The sequence below is a fragment of the Anolis sagrei genome, chromosome 3, assembly GCF_037176765.1.
Source record: "Anolis sagrei isolate rAnoSag1 chromosome 3, rAnoSag1.mat, whole genome shotgun sequence".
NCBI lineage: Eukaryota > Metazoa > Chordata > Lepidosauria > Squamata > Dactyloidae > Anolis > Anolis sagrei.
In genome coordinates this window covers 170402621-170419812 of record NC_090023.1, presented here as the reverse complement: position 1 = coordinate 170419812, position 17192 = coordinate 170402621, and the positions used below count along the sequence as shown (strand labels likewise).

The 17192-nt window shown below is 40.4% G+C and overlaps 1 protein-coding gene across 1 annotated transcript; it reads left to right on the top strand.

The window, feature by feature from the left end:
* The first annotated feature begins 854 nt into the window (after positions 1-854).
* On the top strand, positions 855-17003 carry LOC132771201 (phenazine biosynthesis-like domain-containing protein). Its single transcript, XM_060768910.2, has 10 exons — positions 855-917; positions 5001-5151; positions 6508-6607; positions 7596-7694; positions 7784-7893; positions 7992-8021; positions 10103-10191; positions 11880-12058; positions 14104-14166; positions 16509-17003. The coding sequence occupies exons 2-10, from the start codon at positions 5068-5070 to the stop codon at positions 16619-16621; spliced, it is 867 nt and encodes a 288-aa protein (XP_060624893.2). The 5' UTR covers positions 855-917; positions 5001-5067; the 3' UTR covers positions 16622-17003.
* The last annotated feature ends 189 nt before the right edge of the window (positions 17004-17192 follow it).

Genomic DNA, 17192 nt, shown 5'->3' with positions numbered 1-17192 from the left:
ACAACAATAACAACAATCCTATCTCTCATCAGCCAAAAGTAGGCCCAGACTTCCCACTGAAATACTAATAAGTTTATATTTGTTAAAATTGTTCTTCATTTTAATAATTGTATTTTTAAGCGTCTTTTGCACTACAAAAAAGATATATGCAGTGTGCATAGGAATTCATTCATGTTTTTTTCAATATCTTGTCAATATCTCTCTTCAATTGTGGTGCCCAGAATTGGACACCAGCTTTTGCTTTTTGGAAGCTTTTAAACAGAGGCTGGATGGCCATCTGTCAGGGGTGCTTTGAATGCAATATTCCTGCTTCTTGGCAGGGGGCTGGACTGGATGGCTCATAAGGTCTCTTCCAACTCTTTGATTCTATGATTCCAAAGAAGGAGCTTCCACCACACTCTGGGGCAGAGTTCCACTGCTGAACGGCTCTCAGTCAGGAAGTTCTTCCAAATGTTCTGATGGAATCTCCTTTCCAACTCTATGATATTCTGGGATCTAGGGCTGCGTGGAAGGGCCCTGGGATACAGGGCATGTCTGGAACGGTCCTAAAACTACACTGCCCATATCCCAGATTATCTTTGAATTGGATTCTATGAGTCTACACTGCCAGACAATCCGGGATCAGATGCTGAGCATGGAAGGGGCCTGCGAGACTTCTGTCCCATTGGTTTCAACAGTATCACGTTATACGTGCAACAGTATTCGTTCCTTGGATTGCTTTGGCATTTTCAGTCTTTCAGTCCCACTTCAGCACAAACTTCTGTGGGATACTGAACCTTCCTGAAGCGGGAAAGATGGTCGGGCCGCTTCTCGCGAGAACACTGCAACGGGATCTTTGCTCGCGGTGAGTGGAAGCAGTCTGCGGCGTTTGCGCACGCGCAGAGCGGCGGGGGCAAGGTTCGCGAAAGAGAAAGAGTGTAAGATGGCGGCGCGCTGGGATTCTTTGAGGTTTTGTGGTTGTTTCTTCCCTCCAGTGCAGGCATGGGTAAACTTGGGCCCTTCAGGTGTTTTGGGCTTCCATTCCCACCATTCCTAACAGCCTCAGGCCCTTTCCTTTTCACCAGGGCGGCCTCACACAAGCACCATATGATGCTGTCAATTCAAAGTAAAATTAAAGCATTAAAAACCATTAAAACATTAAAAATCATTAAAACACATTACACAGATTCATTCGACAGTAGATTTATTTATTTATCGTGTCATCAGCAACCATACCATTGTATTATATTTCTAACAGAACAAAACAAACAGATAAAAAACCCACAAATTTTGCAAACTTGGTAGTAGATTAAATGTCCTTTGACCAGTATGTGGCCACTTGGAGTGCCTCTGGTGTTGCCGCAAGGAGGTCCTCCATTGTGCATGTAGCAGGGCTCAGGATGCATTGCAGCAGGTGGTCTGTGGTTTGCTCTTCTCCACACTCGCATGTCGTGGATTCCACTTTGTAGCCCTATTTTTGAAGGTTGGCTCTGCATCTTGTGGTGCCAGAGCGCAGTCTGTTCAGCGCCTTCCAAGTCACCCAATCTTCTGTGTGCCCAGGAGGGAGTCTCTCATCTGGTATCACCCATAGATTGAGGTGCTGGGTTTGAGCTTGCCACTTTTGGACTCTCGCTTGCTGAGGTGTTCCAGCGAGTGTCTCTGTAGATCTAAGAAAACTGTTTCTTGATTTAAGTCGTTGACGTGCTGGCTGCCAAACAAGGGATGAGCTGGAGATGTCACTGCCTTGGTCCTTTCACTATTGGCTGCTACTTCCCGGCGGATGTCAGGTGGTGCAATACCGGCTAAGCAGTGTAATTTCTCCAGAGGTGTAGGGCACAGACACCCCGTAATAATGCGGCATGTCTCATTATTAGACAGTAGATTATACATGCAGGTAAAACCAAATCCAAGTCTACGCAGATTCAATGTCGTAAATATCCTGTCTTTTTTCCAGTTGCCGCTATTCGATTAATTAAACACCTGGTCCCAGAGCCAAGTCTTCACTTGTCTTCTAAAGGACAGGAGGGAGGTGGCCAACCTGATGTCCCTGGGGAGAGAGTTCCACAGACGCGGGGGGCCACTGCCGAGAAGGCCCTGTCTCTCGTCCCCACCAACTGTGTTTGCTATAATGATGGGATTGAGAGCAGGACCTCTCTTGAAGATCTTATGATTTATTTATTTATTTAGAACTTTTATATACCGGTCTTCTCACCTCCAGCAAGGGACTCAGGCCGGTTTACAACAAAGGAATTCATACACAATAGTTTAAAATAGTTTAAAACATCACATCCAATAATACATTAAAGTACTATCGTATAATTATATAAGGCCAAATCGTTAGCATAAAATCACTATTCATCTCCATCCATCCGTGTGGTCAAGAGTTATTGCCTCACTCATCAAATGCCAGATTCCAGAGCCCAGAGCCAGGTTTTCACCAGGTCAGGAGGAAAGGGGCAGTTCTAATCTCCAATGGGAGAGAGTTCCAGAGCCGAGGGGCCACCACCGAGAAGGCTCTGTCCCTCGTCCCCACCAGATGCGATTGCGAGGGTGGTGGGACCGAGAGCAGGGCCCCTCCAGAAGATCTTAACAACCTTGATGATTCATAGGGGAGAATCCGTTCGAACAGGTAAACTGGGCCGGAGTCTTTTAGGGATTTATAGGTCAACACCAGCACTTTGAATTGTGCTCGGAAACTTCGTGATGGCTCGTGGGATGAGATACGTTGGGACAGGTAGTCTGGGCCAGAACCATTTAGGGCTCTAAAGGTTAAAGCCAGCACTTTGAATTGTGCTCGGAAACTTCGTGATGGCTCGTGGGATGAGATACGTTGGGACAGGTAGTCTGGGCCAGAACCATTTAGGGCTCTAAAGGTTAAAGCCAGCACTTTGCATTGTGCTCGGAAGCTGATTGGCAGCCAGTAGAGTTGGCGTAACAAAGGAGTTGTATGTTCCCTGTATGTCACACCTGGCTGCCTGACCGTTGGACTAGTTGAAGTCTTCAAAGGCAGCCCTATGTAGAATGCGTTGCAGTAGTCTATACGGGATGTAACAAGAGCGTGGACCATTGTGGCCAAGTCAGACTTCTCAAGGAACTTCTATTACTTCTATTGAAGTAGATGCCTATCTGGCCTTATATGACCAAGTTGAAATAAATTGGCGGAGGAAATGCTATATACAAGGTCACGTAACTCTGCTCAGTTAATTTAATGTTTGGCAATTCTGAACAACCAGTATCGCTGGCTGGGATGGGAAGGAGGCTGGGCTCACCTTTTGTGGGTTTTCTGGACTTTCACCTCAAGCTTTGAGTCACTTCATCACATCTTCCCAGTCAGTAGCATGTAGCCAGCAATCTGTGTGCTACACGGAGGAGGTCCTCAGACCCCTGGAAAGGCCTAAACAGGGATGCAGTTTTCAGTGTCCCAGGACTGAATAGGATGAGTTCAACCAATAAAATATGTTTAATTGTAACATGTCACTGTAACAACAGCAACAATAATAACTTTATATCCTGCCCTTTCTCCCCAAGGGGACTCAGGGTGTTTTACAACAGATATTGGCAAACATTCAATGCAGTGAGAAGCTGAACAAAGACAAAAATAACCAACCCTCAAATCCCTAAAACAAACCCACACTTTACTGCAGTATTACCAGTAATATTATATGTAATATATAATACACAATTATATTATTACATATTATATTGTGCTATATTATTATAACTATAAGTCATTATATTAAGGACTCTCATAGTCAAGAGTCCAAATTCTGAAAGTTTACAACTGCAAAGGGGAGTATGGATCTACTATGGTGTCTTTTTTGTGTAAATTTGTATTCTGTTATATGAAGAAGAAAAAAACATACAATCTTAAAAATTTAACAATCAAGATACACATGCTATTTCCCCAGTCCTACCACCTCTCCCTTCTCACCCATAAACCACTATCCATGACTTCCGCCACCACACCATATGGAACGATTATTAAACCAAACTCTATCCTTATCATTACATTAATATATTCCTTATGCAGCTATTTCAAAATCTATTTTCTTTTTAAGTACCCAAAAACAAGTCTCAATTTTCTAAGTAATTCTTCATTGTTTCTTCCCCTTATGTTATTGGAGAGCTTGGCCATTTGGATATACTCGACTAATTTTCTTCTCCAGTCCTTAATGAGTACTTCTTTTTTCCCATTCCAAGACTTTTGTATTGTAATTCTCACAGCCACAAAACTATATTGGCAAATTTCTATAATATAATAAAATAAAACTTTATTTATATATCGCCTCTCAGGGCAGTTTATACACACAAAAAAGGCAAAGATACAATGTCCTACACAAATACAAGCATCTCAAAATAAAACTATACAAGGTAATAACCATGGCTCCCTCGTGGCGCAGCGGGTTAAACCACTGAGTTGCTAAACTTGCTGACCGAAAGGTCAGCAGTTCGAATCCAGAGAGCAGGGTGAGCTCCCGCTGTTAGGCCCAGTTTGAAAACATGCAAATGTGAGTAGATCAATAGGTACCGTTTTGGCAGGAAGGTAATGGTGCTCCATGCAGCCATGCTGGCCCCATGACCTAGGAGGTGTTTACGGACAACGCCGGCTCTTCAGCTTAGACATGGAGATGAGCACTACTCTCCAGAGTTGGACACAACTAGACTTAATGTCAGGGGAAACCTTTACTTTAATAACCACGAATTTATGACAAAAGAGAAATTAACATCAAAATGAAAAACAGAGTATGAATAATCGAGTAAGCATAATTATACTAATAACATAATTAACAAGACATAAAACCTTGAGAACACGATTACAATACATAAAAATACGTCTTTACTAATGGTGTTTTGCACTGCGGTTCTTGGGTGTTCATAGTTCTTGTGGTGACCTTGCCGTAGGGTTTTCTTAGTAGAATTTAATGAGGGGGTTGTCTTTACACAGAAGATAAATATAGATTAAGGGTATTGTCTCTTTTTCTTCCCTGGGTTTAATATTAACTAAGACATTTGTACAACAGTTGGAAAGAAGAGTTACCATTTTGCAAGAGAACCTTCTGAAAACAAGCAAAACTCCAAAGAGGGAAAATGCAGATTTCTATTTTCACCATTGATACATTTACAGATCAGCCATTTCGTGGCAACCCTGCAGCTGTTTGTCTTCTTGAAGATGTAAGTTTTTGACATTTGCCTTTAACTTAAACATGACTATTGCTTAACAATATCCTAATTTTTGGTTGGTGAATTGATGCAGTTTCTGCTAATTTCAATATGACTTTGTTTAACTAGTGACAGTTTAGGTGTTATGGTGCAATGACGTGCTGTTTCTTCAGAAATTAAAAAGTTATTAACTAATAAAAATTCTCTTTAGAAAGTGGTTTGAGGGGCACCAGTGGACTTGTATCTTCCTTCGGATCACACACCAAAATACTGCTCATAGTCTTTCTGCGGTCTGTACGTCACACAATAGCTGTCTCCTTTCTTTACAGTTTACTGCACCAAGTCTGTGTCCCTTTTCAGAGTTGACTTATAATGGAGAAATACCGCATTTCCTGTCCCATACAAGTCTTTCATCTTTTAGATCAGGGGTCCACAAACTTTTTAAACAGAGGGCCAGGTCACAGTCCCTCAAACTGCTGGTGGGCCGGATTATAATTTGAAAAAGAAAAAGAAAAGAATGAATCGCTATGCATTCTGCACATATGTTATTTGTAGTGTAAAAAACACTTAAAAACAATACAATAATTAAAATGAGGAACAATGTAAACACATATAAACTTATTAGTATTTCAATGGGAAATGTGGGCTGCTTTTGGCTGATTAGATAGAATTGTTGTTGTTATGTGCTTTCAAGTCTTTTCAGACTTAGGTTGACCCTGAGCGAGGGCCAGGTAAATGACCTTGGAGGGCCACATCTGGCCCCCGGGCCTTAGTTTGAGGACCCCTGCTCTAGATCACTCAATACACATGGCAGCTTTTACATATACTCAGAGATGAACTGGTTGCTTAGGAAAACAGAAAAAGATTTGTGTGTGTGGTATGCGTGTAGTCCCCGGTGGTACAGTGGGTTAAGGCGCTGAGCTGCTGAGCTTGTTGACCAAAAGATCGCAGGTTCAATTCCGGGGAGCGGTTTGAGCTTCCACTGTCAGCCCTAGCTTCTGCCAACCTAGCAGTTCAAAAACATGCAAATCAATAGGTACCGCTCTGGCGGGAAGGTAATGGCGCTCCATGCAGTCATGCTGGTCACATGACCCTAGAGGTGTCTATTGACAACGCCGGCTCTTCGGCTTAGAAATGGAGATGAGCACCACACCCCAGAGTCAGACATGACTGGACTTAATGTCAGGGGAAAACCTTTACCTTTACCTGATCATGGTTGGTGGATATGTTGGATAAAAATGAGAATCAGAAGCATCTTAAGCTTTAGGTCCCAATCATGGGGTCTTTATGAAATGCACATGATGGAAAATATTTCAAAGCATGCACGAACCATCTTATATTTGCTATAAAATGCTTTTTCCCAATTAGGAACTGGAAGAAAACTGGCACCAAAAAATTGCAAATGAAATGAACCTTACAGTAACTGCATTCCTCAGAAAATTGAACCCGACAGATGATTTTGCCAAAAGTAAGACCCTTTTGATAAATTTTTAAAAAAATGTTGTTTCACTGGTGGTTTCAGGTAAATCGTGGTTTTTATTTATTAATATTGAAGGAAAATGGTGAAAAGGAAATTGAATAGAAAGATGGATAGAAAAGGTGTTATGTGAAGTCACCCTTTGTTTTCTATTTTGGAGAAGAAACAGTGCTGGCATTAGCCTTTCAATAAAGGTATGTCAACTCATCTTTAAATAGGCTATTTATTAACTGAAAGTAAAACCCTGATTCAAAGTGTGGTGGCTATAGAGAATTAAGATAGATCATAAGTCCTTTCTCTTGCAGAAATCCTTTCTGCCATTGATCTGCCATTTGAATGACCTGTTAGTAGTTCTGCTCTGTCTTAAGATCTGCTACCAAAAGAGCAAAAACAAACAACAAAAAAGAGGTGAACATGGATAAATGTTGAAGGAGTTGAGTGCCACTTACTCTTTAGACCCGGGCTTCCCAGGGACATAGCCAGCCACCATGTGGTCATAATGACATACACAAATGATGGTATTATTTATTATTTAAAACATTTATATCCCGATCTTCTCAACCTACGTAGAGGGACTTAGACCGGGTTACATCAAGGATTCAATGCTAATAGTACAATCTAAAAACATCATATAATGGAAATTCTGAGTGGTAATTCTGAGTGCTTTCCCATATCCTGAGGTTGGAAGTGGCTTGGATCCAATGCTCCTTCAGTTTGTGTAATTTCAGCCTTGATGTCTCTTGGCCAGTAAGGGTTGTGCTTCAGACAAAGAACATAATCTTTAGCATTCCATTTAGTACAACTGAATTATGCAACTTTATATCATGCAGCAACTTTAAAAAATATATTGATGGCTTAATCATGTGTAAGTCAGCAAGCTTAATATAATGTATGAAAACTCACCTTCTCTGTTCTTTTTGAAGAAGTATATTATAGCCTAAATGTAGTTGTTACTGGCTCTCATCATTTCTTTTCTTAGGCTCCCATTTTGGACTGAGGTGGTTTACCCCAACTGAAGAGCTCCCTCTCTGTGGTCATGCCACCCTTGCATCGGCTGCTATCCTATTCCATAACAAGAGTAAATAACATTTACCAATTTTGTGTTTGATACTGTGAATACTTTAGAAGCCTGCATTATAGTTATATTTTTTTCTCATTTAAAAACAGAAAATGCGAATTGCACTCTCACATTTCTAACACGGAGTGGGGAATTGATTGCCAGAGAAGCCGAAGATCATATAATCTTGGATTTGCCCCTTTATTTCACCCATCCACAGGTTAAATTGAAATAGTTCCTTTTCCAATTGCTAGCATTTCTTCAAATGAGAAGATAAAATTCATGCATTATTTTCATTTTTTTCTCTTTTTTACTCAGGATATTAAGGAAGTGGAAGAGTTAGTGAAGGTATGGCCCCATTATTATAGTGTAATGATTGTGTTGTACTGCATTGGGATTAAGTGTTATTAATCAGTCCTGTTTCTCATGTGGTTTTGGCAGAGTTGCTCTCTTTTTTCCTGGAATAGTATGGCTTTGTATGTTGTTGACATATTTCCAGCATGGCCTTTGTACACCAGATTTTGTAAATATAATTTGAATATTTGATGAGATCTTTTTATTAACTCATGAATTTTGTTCTGCATGAGGATGTTTTACTCAAGATAGTGTTAAGATAATTACTCAAGATAGTAATTAAGTTATGAACTCTGAAAGATAATTTTTATTAACCCAATGAATAACGTCTGTGCCATGATGAAAAAAAAAAGTCCTTCTGAATTTCTTAAAATTGCCATGCACCTCTGTAAAAAAATTAGGAGATACTGTCTTCTATTTCAGAATTCAAACATTTTTAAATAATGTAGCCATCCCTTTTGGATTTTGTTATAGTTACCATAGTGAGAAATTGTTGCCTGTAATCATTTGCACCCCCAGTGATTCCTTTGGAGTTTTGACGTCAGATAAAAGTGTACTTTGAAGATGGATCCAGCAGTTCCATCATTTTATTTATTTTATTTTTAATCTCAAATAATCTCTGCAGACTGACTCCAAATTGAGACTCTAGAATTGCAGGCGAAGAGTTTTATCACCTGCATTCTCCACTGTGATCCTGTAATGTTTGCCTTTCACTTAGAGCAGGGTTGGGGAACATCTGGCCCTGGGGCTGTATATGGCCCCAACATATTTTTGTCTGCTCCTTGGTCTCTCACCCAAATACTGAACCAAGTACCATATAAGGCCCGCAAAATCATTTGGTCTGTCCTGAGGCAGGCATCCTTCACCAGTCCATGCACGCACTTAACCTGTCTCCTATTGCTCCTTAGAACCACCACGCTGATTCTTCTATGGGCTGGGTACCACTTACTATTTAGACCCAAGCTGCTTCCCAGTTCCTTTCCTCATGCAGTTGCATTATCCTTCTGCTGCTCTTGTTTTTGCCAACTGAACTGAAGCTGGTAAACATGTATGCATTCAGGCAGCCACGTGTACTGCGTTGGCTTTCAAGCTTTCATTTGATTTAAGATATAACTTATAATAATAGAATTATATATTGTTTGACCTGGCAATGATGTTATACATATCCAAGTGATCCTTGGCAGAAGAAAGATTCCCCATCCCTGCCTTAGAGGATATGAAGGGATGTTTGTGTAAAAACAACATTGGGAGCATCAAGACCCTTTTGGCTTTATTTTTATTTATTTTTATTTATTAATCAATTTTTGTATACCGCCACTCCTCGAAGGCTCGGAGCGGTTTACAATATACATATGCGATACATTACATTCAAAATCAAAGAAAAATTTCAATCAGCAAAATTCAAATGCCAGCCTAAATAAATAAGTTTTACAAGCTCTACGAAAAGATAGTAAGTCTCGGAGAGCTCGTGTTTCCGCTGGCAAGGCATTCCACAGGTAAGGAGCCACCACCGTGAATGCTCTATGCCTAGTAGACATCAGGGGAATGGTCCTAAAATTGGGAACTTCAAGGAGATTCTGATCGTCTGAACGGAGTGATCTCGGGGGTTGGTACGGGGTGAGGTGGTCGCTCAGGTACTCCGACCCCAGGCCATATAAGGCCTTAAAAGTTGCTCAGTTGGCAACCAGTGCAGTTGCTGCAAGATTGGAGTGATATGACACCTCTCTGGGACCCCTACGAGAAGCCGGGCAGCAGCATTTTGCACTAGTTTAAGTTTCCGGATCACCGACAAAGGCAGGTCTATGTAGAGGGCGTTACAGTAGTCCAACCTTGAGATGACCGTAGCCTGGATCACCGTAGCCAGGTCGTCCCTGGACAGATAGGGAGCCAGGCGCCTCGCCTGATGCAGATGGGGGGCACACCTACTCACACCTCCACTAGGGGAATATTGGGAGAGGTGGCCACTTTATAAATTTTCCTGCCAAGGCAGACTTTATTAGAACTTTAATAAAATGGTGCATGAAAATGAAGTATGGTAATGATGTGCAAAGATTATCATGCATTTTTATCTCCAGGCAGCTGTAGGCGATAAGAGTGTTCAGGATGTTCGCTATTCTCCAGACACAAAAAACCTTCTTGTTCGTCTCAGTGATGCTTATGAAAGGTACTTGCATTTCTGTTACACATTTCTTGGGTAGTTATTTGTACATTGTCTGTGTCCCACTTCCCTCCTCCTTCTATGGCTTCTTCAGTTTATTTGGCATTGAATAACGGAATCATAGAGAGTTAAAAAGGGCTTTCTCTACTACCAAGGCCATTTTTTGCTGCAGTTAGTTGTTAAGTTGGCTTTTTCCTTGACATATCTCTTGCTGCTGGCCTCCTCTTTGTGCTTCTTCACCCTCATTATCTTCAGGAACATATAGGAAGTGATTTCTATGTTGGATCTATTCTAAATCCATTCTATTTTTTTTCTACTCCTGACAGTGAATATCCTCTGAGTGCTTTTTCAGTGTTGTACTCTTCTTCGTTCTCATTGGCATTTTCTTCTTGTTGGTTCCATGGGATCAGTTCTCCCTCTGTTCTGTCCCGGATGTCCTTGGGTTCTGCTGATACTTTGAAGCATCTTGACACTTAACTGCAGTGTTCTGACCTCCTCTTTCAAGCTGTAAGTGAAGTCAGTGAGGTTTTCTGTTAAGAAGACAAACATTGCAGCAGTCAACAGCAGATCCTTGTGCCCCCATCCTTGCAATTATTTTTTCCACCTCTGTTATGCTGTAATACCTTTTACTGATATATTTTTGGGCTTGCACAAATCGTGGCCCAGCCTTTTAAATTTTTAAATTGCCTTGAACAAGCAGAATTTCTTTTTTTATATGTGTGTTATGGTGAGAATTTTTATGCTTATATTTTGTTTTGTTAATTTTATGGTTATGTTGTTTTTACTTTGTATGTTTTGTGATGTTACCTGGGAATCTGAGGGGGAGATGGAGCGGTAAATGAATAAAGTTATTATTATTATTATTATTATTATTATTATTGTGGCTGTTAGTTCTGCCCCAAGCAAGTCAGCGACTTAGCAGAGGTCCCTTCCCCTTAGACCATATGCTCAAGGTGAGCATATGGTCAAAATAAAACAAAAGCCCTCACATAAGCCTTCAAAACAAACTAATGGTGACTTCCGAAAATCTCTCCGCAGAGACTGTGTTACGAAGACAGAGGCAGCAACTACAGTGAGCTTGTGGCTAGTAGGTCTGCCTCCATTAAAATGCATGGAAATGTAACAGGATCTGGAAACTGTTCTCACTTGGGTTTAGCTATTTCTGCAGCAAAAGTTGGGTTTACATATTTAGTGGGAACAAATGGCAGCCTCCTTAATTGAAAGCGAGATATCCCTAAATATAAAATACAATGGAATTGTGACCAAGCTCGTAACTTAATTTGTTCATAAGTCAAAGCAAATCTCTCAATTGAAATGCATTAAAATGATATTAATCTGTTCCAGAGCTCAGTCACAGAACAAACATACTGTGATGTCTCCTTTATTATAACTGAGCAAAATTTAGCATAATCTTCTGTATTTCTGTCTTCCTTCACCCCTACTTTATCCTACTGTTTCGATTACAGTCAATATTTTTTATTCGGAAGACTAGAGAATGTTGTTGAACTGCAAGATGATGAAAATTGCAGTCCAACAACATCTGGAAGGCATCACATTCCCTAATTATGCCAGATTATACAAGCCTTACAGGCTTGGATGTAATGCTGCCATATTCATTCTAGTTATCTGCATCTAAATTACATGTTTGGTTGTTATTGTTCTTTTTATTTCACATTCAATGCTTAAACATCAAGGGCTGATCTGGAGAAACTGAAAGTGGATGCCGAAAAACTGATGTCAGCTGAGAAGACTGGGAAAATAAAAGGAGTAATCGTCACACTGAAGGGAGATGGCCATGGGAAACTGGAAAGCTATGACTTCTACTCCCGCTACTTTGCACCTTGGTATGGTGTTTCGGAGGATCCAGTTACAGGTGTGTTTTTTTGCATGTGAACAGAGAGTGTTTGTTTGACAGAGGTTATGGAAAAGTTCCTAGTTGTTGCTTAATTATGTCGGTATTCTAGACCAGGGGTCCGCAAACTTTTTAAACAGAGGACCAGGTCAAAATCCCTCAAACTATTGGAGGGCCGGATTATAATTTGGAAAAAAAATGAATGAATTCCTATGCACACTGCACATATCTTATTTGTAGTGCAAAAAACACTTTAAAACAATAGAACAATTAAAATGAAGAACAATTTTAATAAATATAAACGTATTAGTATTTCAGTGGGAAGTGTGGATCTGCTTTTGGCTGATTTGAATTTGGATTGTTGTTATTGTTGTGTGATTTCAAGTCGTTTCAGACTTAGGTTGCCCTGAGTGAGGGCCGGTTAGATGACCTTGAAGGGACATATCTGGCCCTCGGGCCATAATTTGAGGACCCCTGTTCTAGATGAACAGCCACATGGATGGGTTGTTGTAGGTTTTTTTCGGGCTATATGGCCATGCTCTAGAGGCATTTTCTCCTAACGTTTCATTTGCATCTATGGCAAGCATCCTCAGAAGTAGTGAGGTCTGTTGGAACTAGGAAAATGGGTTTATATATCTGTTAATGACCAGGGTGGGACAAAGGACTCTTGTCTGTTGGAGCTGTCTGTTTCAACTGACCACCTTGATTAGCATTTGATGGCCTGGGAGTGCCTGGGGGAATCTTTTGTTGAGAGGTGATTAGATGTCCCTGATTGTTTCCCCTCTGCTGTTTTGCTGTTGTAATTTTAGAGGGTTTTTTTTAATACTGGATCATTTTCAGCAAAAGGACAGAGCCCTGTACCACCTTCAATTAGGGTTGGGCACCTTTCTATCATATAAAGCAGGGGTCCTCAAACTTTTTAAACAGAGGGCCAGGTCACAGTCCCTCAGACTGTTGGAGGGCTGGATTATAATTTGAAAAAAGCATGAATGCACGTATCTTATTTGTAGTGCAAAAAACACTTTAAAACAATACAATAATTAAAATGAACAATTTTAACAAATATAAACTTATTAGTATTTCAGTGGGAAATGTGGGCCTGCTTTTGGCTGATGAGATAGGATTGTTGTTGTTGTTGTGTGCTTTCAAGTCGTTTCAGTCTTAGGTTGACCCTGAGTGAGGGCCGGGTAAATGACCTTGGAGGACCGTATTTGGCCCCCGGGCCATAGTTTGAGGACCCCTGATATAAGGAATAGGAAATGCACATGACCTGTCTTTCTATCATTCCTAGGTTGCAAAGCCCTCTTTGATGGGTCTTATGTGGAGGTGGGCTGGTGGGGTTGGAATTACACTCACAGATGACGGATGTGTCTTGGCAGTATTGCGTCCTGGTCAATCTTTGCAATGCTCCTGGTCAAGTTTTGTGATTAGGGATCTTGCTTGTGATTTTTAAAATATACTTTTATATGCTTTACTTATCAGTAAAATGTCTCTACTTTTTCAGTAGGTGAATCATGGTCCTGCAAGACTAATCAAGCAATCTCAGGGTGGGGCTATGTAGGCAAAGGGGTGACTCTGGGATAGTGGGAGCCAAGCCAGGGATGCATTTTAGTGCCTTCTTTCCATTCACATTCCTGGGTGCACTTCCTTTTAAAATCTGAATTTCTAAACCCTCAATGATAGAACCTTGATAGAGAGTTGACAGCCAGTTAGAACTACATCAGGATCCCATGGACACATAGAGCGCCCCTGAGAGACCTTCACAGTGCTTTTTGTTTCTTCGTTCATACCCACTTTGCTATAAGATCTTGCTTGCATTTACATAAAAGCATGTACATAAAATGATTTAACTTGTCTTGTGTACTAAAGTGTGCTTGTGTCCATATTTTTCAGTTACATGTCAATTTTATCTGTTTTGCACAAACGTTATTTTTAGGAAATGTCCTGTAAGTTTTAGGTAATTTCTGAAATGAAGCATGTGATGAGTTTTAAACACTTGCTACATAAATACTTAGTGTTGCTGTTACTGCTTCTGTAATCTTACCTTCTTTCCATTTCCTTTTAAGGATTTGCCCACACTGTTTTAAGTAGTTACTGGTCAGAGCAACTGGGGAAAAAGGAAATGTGTGGTAAGAATTCCTGTTTGTAGCATTTTTATTCTACTCCTTTGATCTAAAAGGTTTCCAGAACAGCTTGGGTACAACCATTTTTTTTTTAAAAAAATCTCCAGACCTCCTACTTCAGGCTAAACCTGAAAAACCAGAACTACAAAAATATCTAACAGTCCCAGGCCATAGTGCTGCATAGTTAAAAGAGGCCCATGGATACATGAGTGCCTTCTGTCCCTATAAGGATGTGAAAATCGCAACCACTTTTTCATGTAGTTCCTCCAAATTGAGCATTCTACTCTTGTCATTTCATAAATCACAACCCTTCGTATTTTTTCCCCACACTGGAATTTAATTGAGTTTATAACACATCTAATGTACATATTAATAATAATAATAATCATCATCATCGTCATCGTCATCATCATCTTTATTTATACCCCGCCACCATCTCCCCCAACGGGGACTCGGGGCGGCTTACACGAGGCCAAGCCCGAACAACAGATTACAATAAAATAAGATACAAATTGCAATAAAATAAACAACATAGCATTAAAGTATAAAACATCTCTCTATATATAAATGTTCTGTGCATAATGAGTACCTTAAAAACAAAAGAACCAATGAACGAAATCACATCAAATTTAGCAACAAAACATCTCACAACACAAGGAGTGTACATTACTCAAAAAATTATGATTTTGTCATTTGGGAGTTGTAGTTGCTGGGATTTATAGTTCACCTATAATCAAAGAGCATTCTGAACTCCACCACTGATGGAATTGAACCAAACTTGGCACACAGGACTCCCCTGACCAAGAGAAAACACTAGAAGGTTTTGGTGGGCATTGACCTTAAGTTTTGGAGTTGTAGTCCACTTACATCTAGAGGGCACTGTGGACTCAAACAATGATGGATCTGGACCAAACTTGGCACGAATACTCAATATGCCCAAATATAAACACAGATGGAGTTTGGGGGAAATACACCTTGACATTTGGGAGTTGTAGTTACTGGGATTTATAGTTCACCTACAATCAAGGAGCAATCTGAACCCCACCAATGACAGAATTGGGGCAAACTTCCCACACAGAACCATCATGACCAACAGAAAATACTGTGTTTTCTGGTGGTCTTTGGTGACCCTTCTGACACCCCCTGGTGACCCCCCCCCCCGGGTCTTCCCAGGTTGGGAAATGCTGCCTTAAGGCCATCCAGTCCAACTCCTTTCACCAGGGCAAGAAATACTGTTTATCCACAAGCATAAAGACATTACATATATTAGAAACCAACACTTTCTCATTACTTTATTTTCCAGATCACCAGACTGGGCCACAGCAATGCATGGCAGGGGACAGCTAGTAAACATATAAACAATATACACAAAACATAAAGAGAAAAAAGCTGTAAACCAAACATAACAGCAGCGAGTGGACCACATGTACATAAAATGATTTAACTTGTCTCATGTACTAAAGTGTGTTCATATTTTTCAGTTACGTATCAATTTTATCTGTTTTGCACAAACTTTATTTTTAGGAAATGTCCTGTAAGTTTTATAAAATATATGAATACTTTGAAATAAGGCGTGTCTTTTGTCTCAACCAATCTTGGAAGATGCAACTACTAGCAAATTAAGATAAAGATATCTTAAAATTCATTTTCCTTTAAGGTTGGAGCTAAACAAGTACTTTATGAGAAACAATGGATTGGATACAAATATAATCATACCGAAGAAATTAAATGCACATACACATATCAAATTCAATAAAATAAATCGGTATACTAAATATAATTCAGTCTGGATCTGGATAGAATCATAGAATTATAGAATCATAGAATTGTAGAGTTGGAAGAGACCTCATGGGCCATCCAGTCCAACCCCCTGCCAAGAAGCAGGAATATTGCATTCAAAGCACCCCTGACAGATGGCCATCCAGCCTCTGCTTAAAAGCTTCCAAAGAAGGTGCCTCCACCACACTCCAGGGCAGAGAGTTCCACTGCTGAACGGCTCTCACAGTCAGGAAGTTCTTCCTCATGTTCAGATGGAATCTCCTTTCTTGTAGTTTGAAGCCATTGTTTCATGTCCTAGTCTCCAGGGAAGCAGAAAACAAGCTTGCTCCCTCCTCCCAATGCCTTTCTCTCATGTATTTATACATTTTTTTCATGTCTCCTCTCAGCCTTCTCTTCTTCAGGCTAAACATGCCCAGCTCTTTAAGCCACTCCTCATAGGGCTTGTTCTCCATACCCTTGATCATTTTAGTCGCCCTCCTCTGGATCTTGAGAAGTAGATGTTGTTATTTGGCTAGCTTTGAGTGACACAACCATGTACAAATTCAACCTTTCTTCATCTCTTTGTTCAGCATTTCAGTGTTCTGCTCGTGGAGGAAGGCTGAAGATTTCACTTCGGCAGGATGGAAGAGTAGACCTTGGTGGCCAATCAAGCATTGTGTTAAAAGGTGTTCTGACCATTTGAAGAAAACCAGATACACTTTCCAGCCATCAGATCGTTCCCAATGCTGCTGATGCGGATGCACGTCTTAATTGGCAAAACGTGACTACTTAATTTCAAAGGCATAATATTCATAGTTTAGAAGCATTGATTGCACTGTAATCAGTGAGATAGTTAACCATCAGTATATAATCAGTATCATAGTAAATACTGTTGTGACTATAAGTAGAGTTAAATTACAAAGATGATTTTTTTTAATAGTGAAAATATAGGAATCATGTTGGAGCCTTATGCCTAAGTGAACTTGATGTCTGCAGGATTTAGAAATATGTATTGCATGTAATGTCAGTGCTTTTGGGTTGCTATGTTGCAGATCCAGCAACATGCCTGCTACTCATGAGTACATGGTGAGTCTACACTGCCAGACAATCCGGGATCAGATGCTGAGCATGGAAGGGGCCTGCGAGACTTCTGTCCCATTGGTTTCAACAGTATCACGTTATACGTGCAACAGTATTCGTTCCTTGGATTGCTTTGGCATTTTCAGTCTTTCAGTCCCACTTCAGCACAAACTTCTGTGGGATACTGAACCTTC

What these genes read in the sequence shown, in the direction of transcription:
- LOC132771201 (XM_060768910.2), top strand. Translation starts at nt 5,068, where the DNA reads ATGCAGATTTCTATTTTCACCATTGATACATTTACAGATCAGCCATTT. An exon ending in TATCCTATTCCATAACAAGA is followed by an intron (nt 7,695 to 7,783) that starts GTAAATAACATT and finishes ATTTAAAAACAG; the next exon opens with AAAATGCGAATTGCACTCTC. An exon ending in AAGTGGAAGAGTTAGTGAAG is followed by an intron (nt 8,022 to 10,102) that starts GTATGGCCCCAT and finishes TTTTATCTCCAG; the next exon opens with GCAGCTGTAGGCGATAAGAG.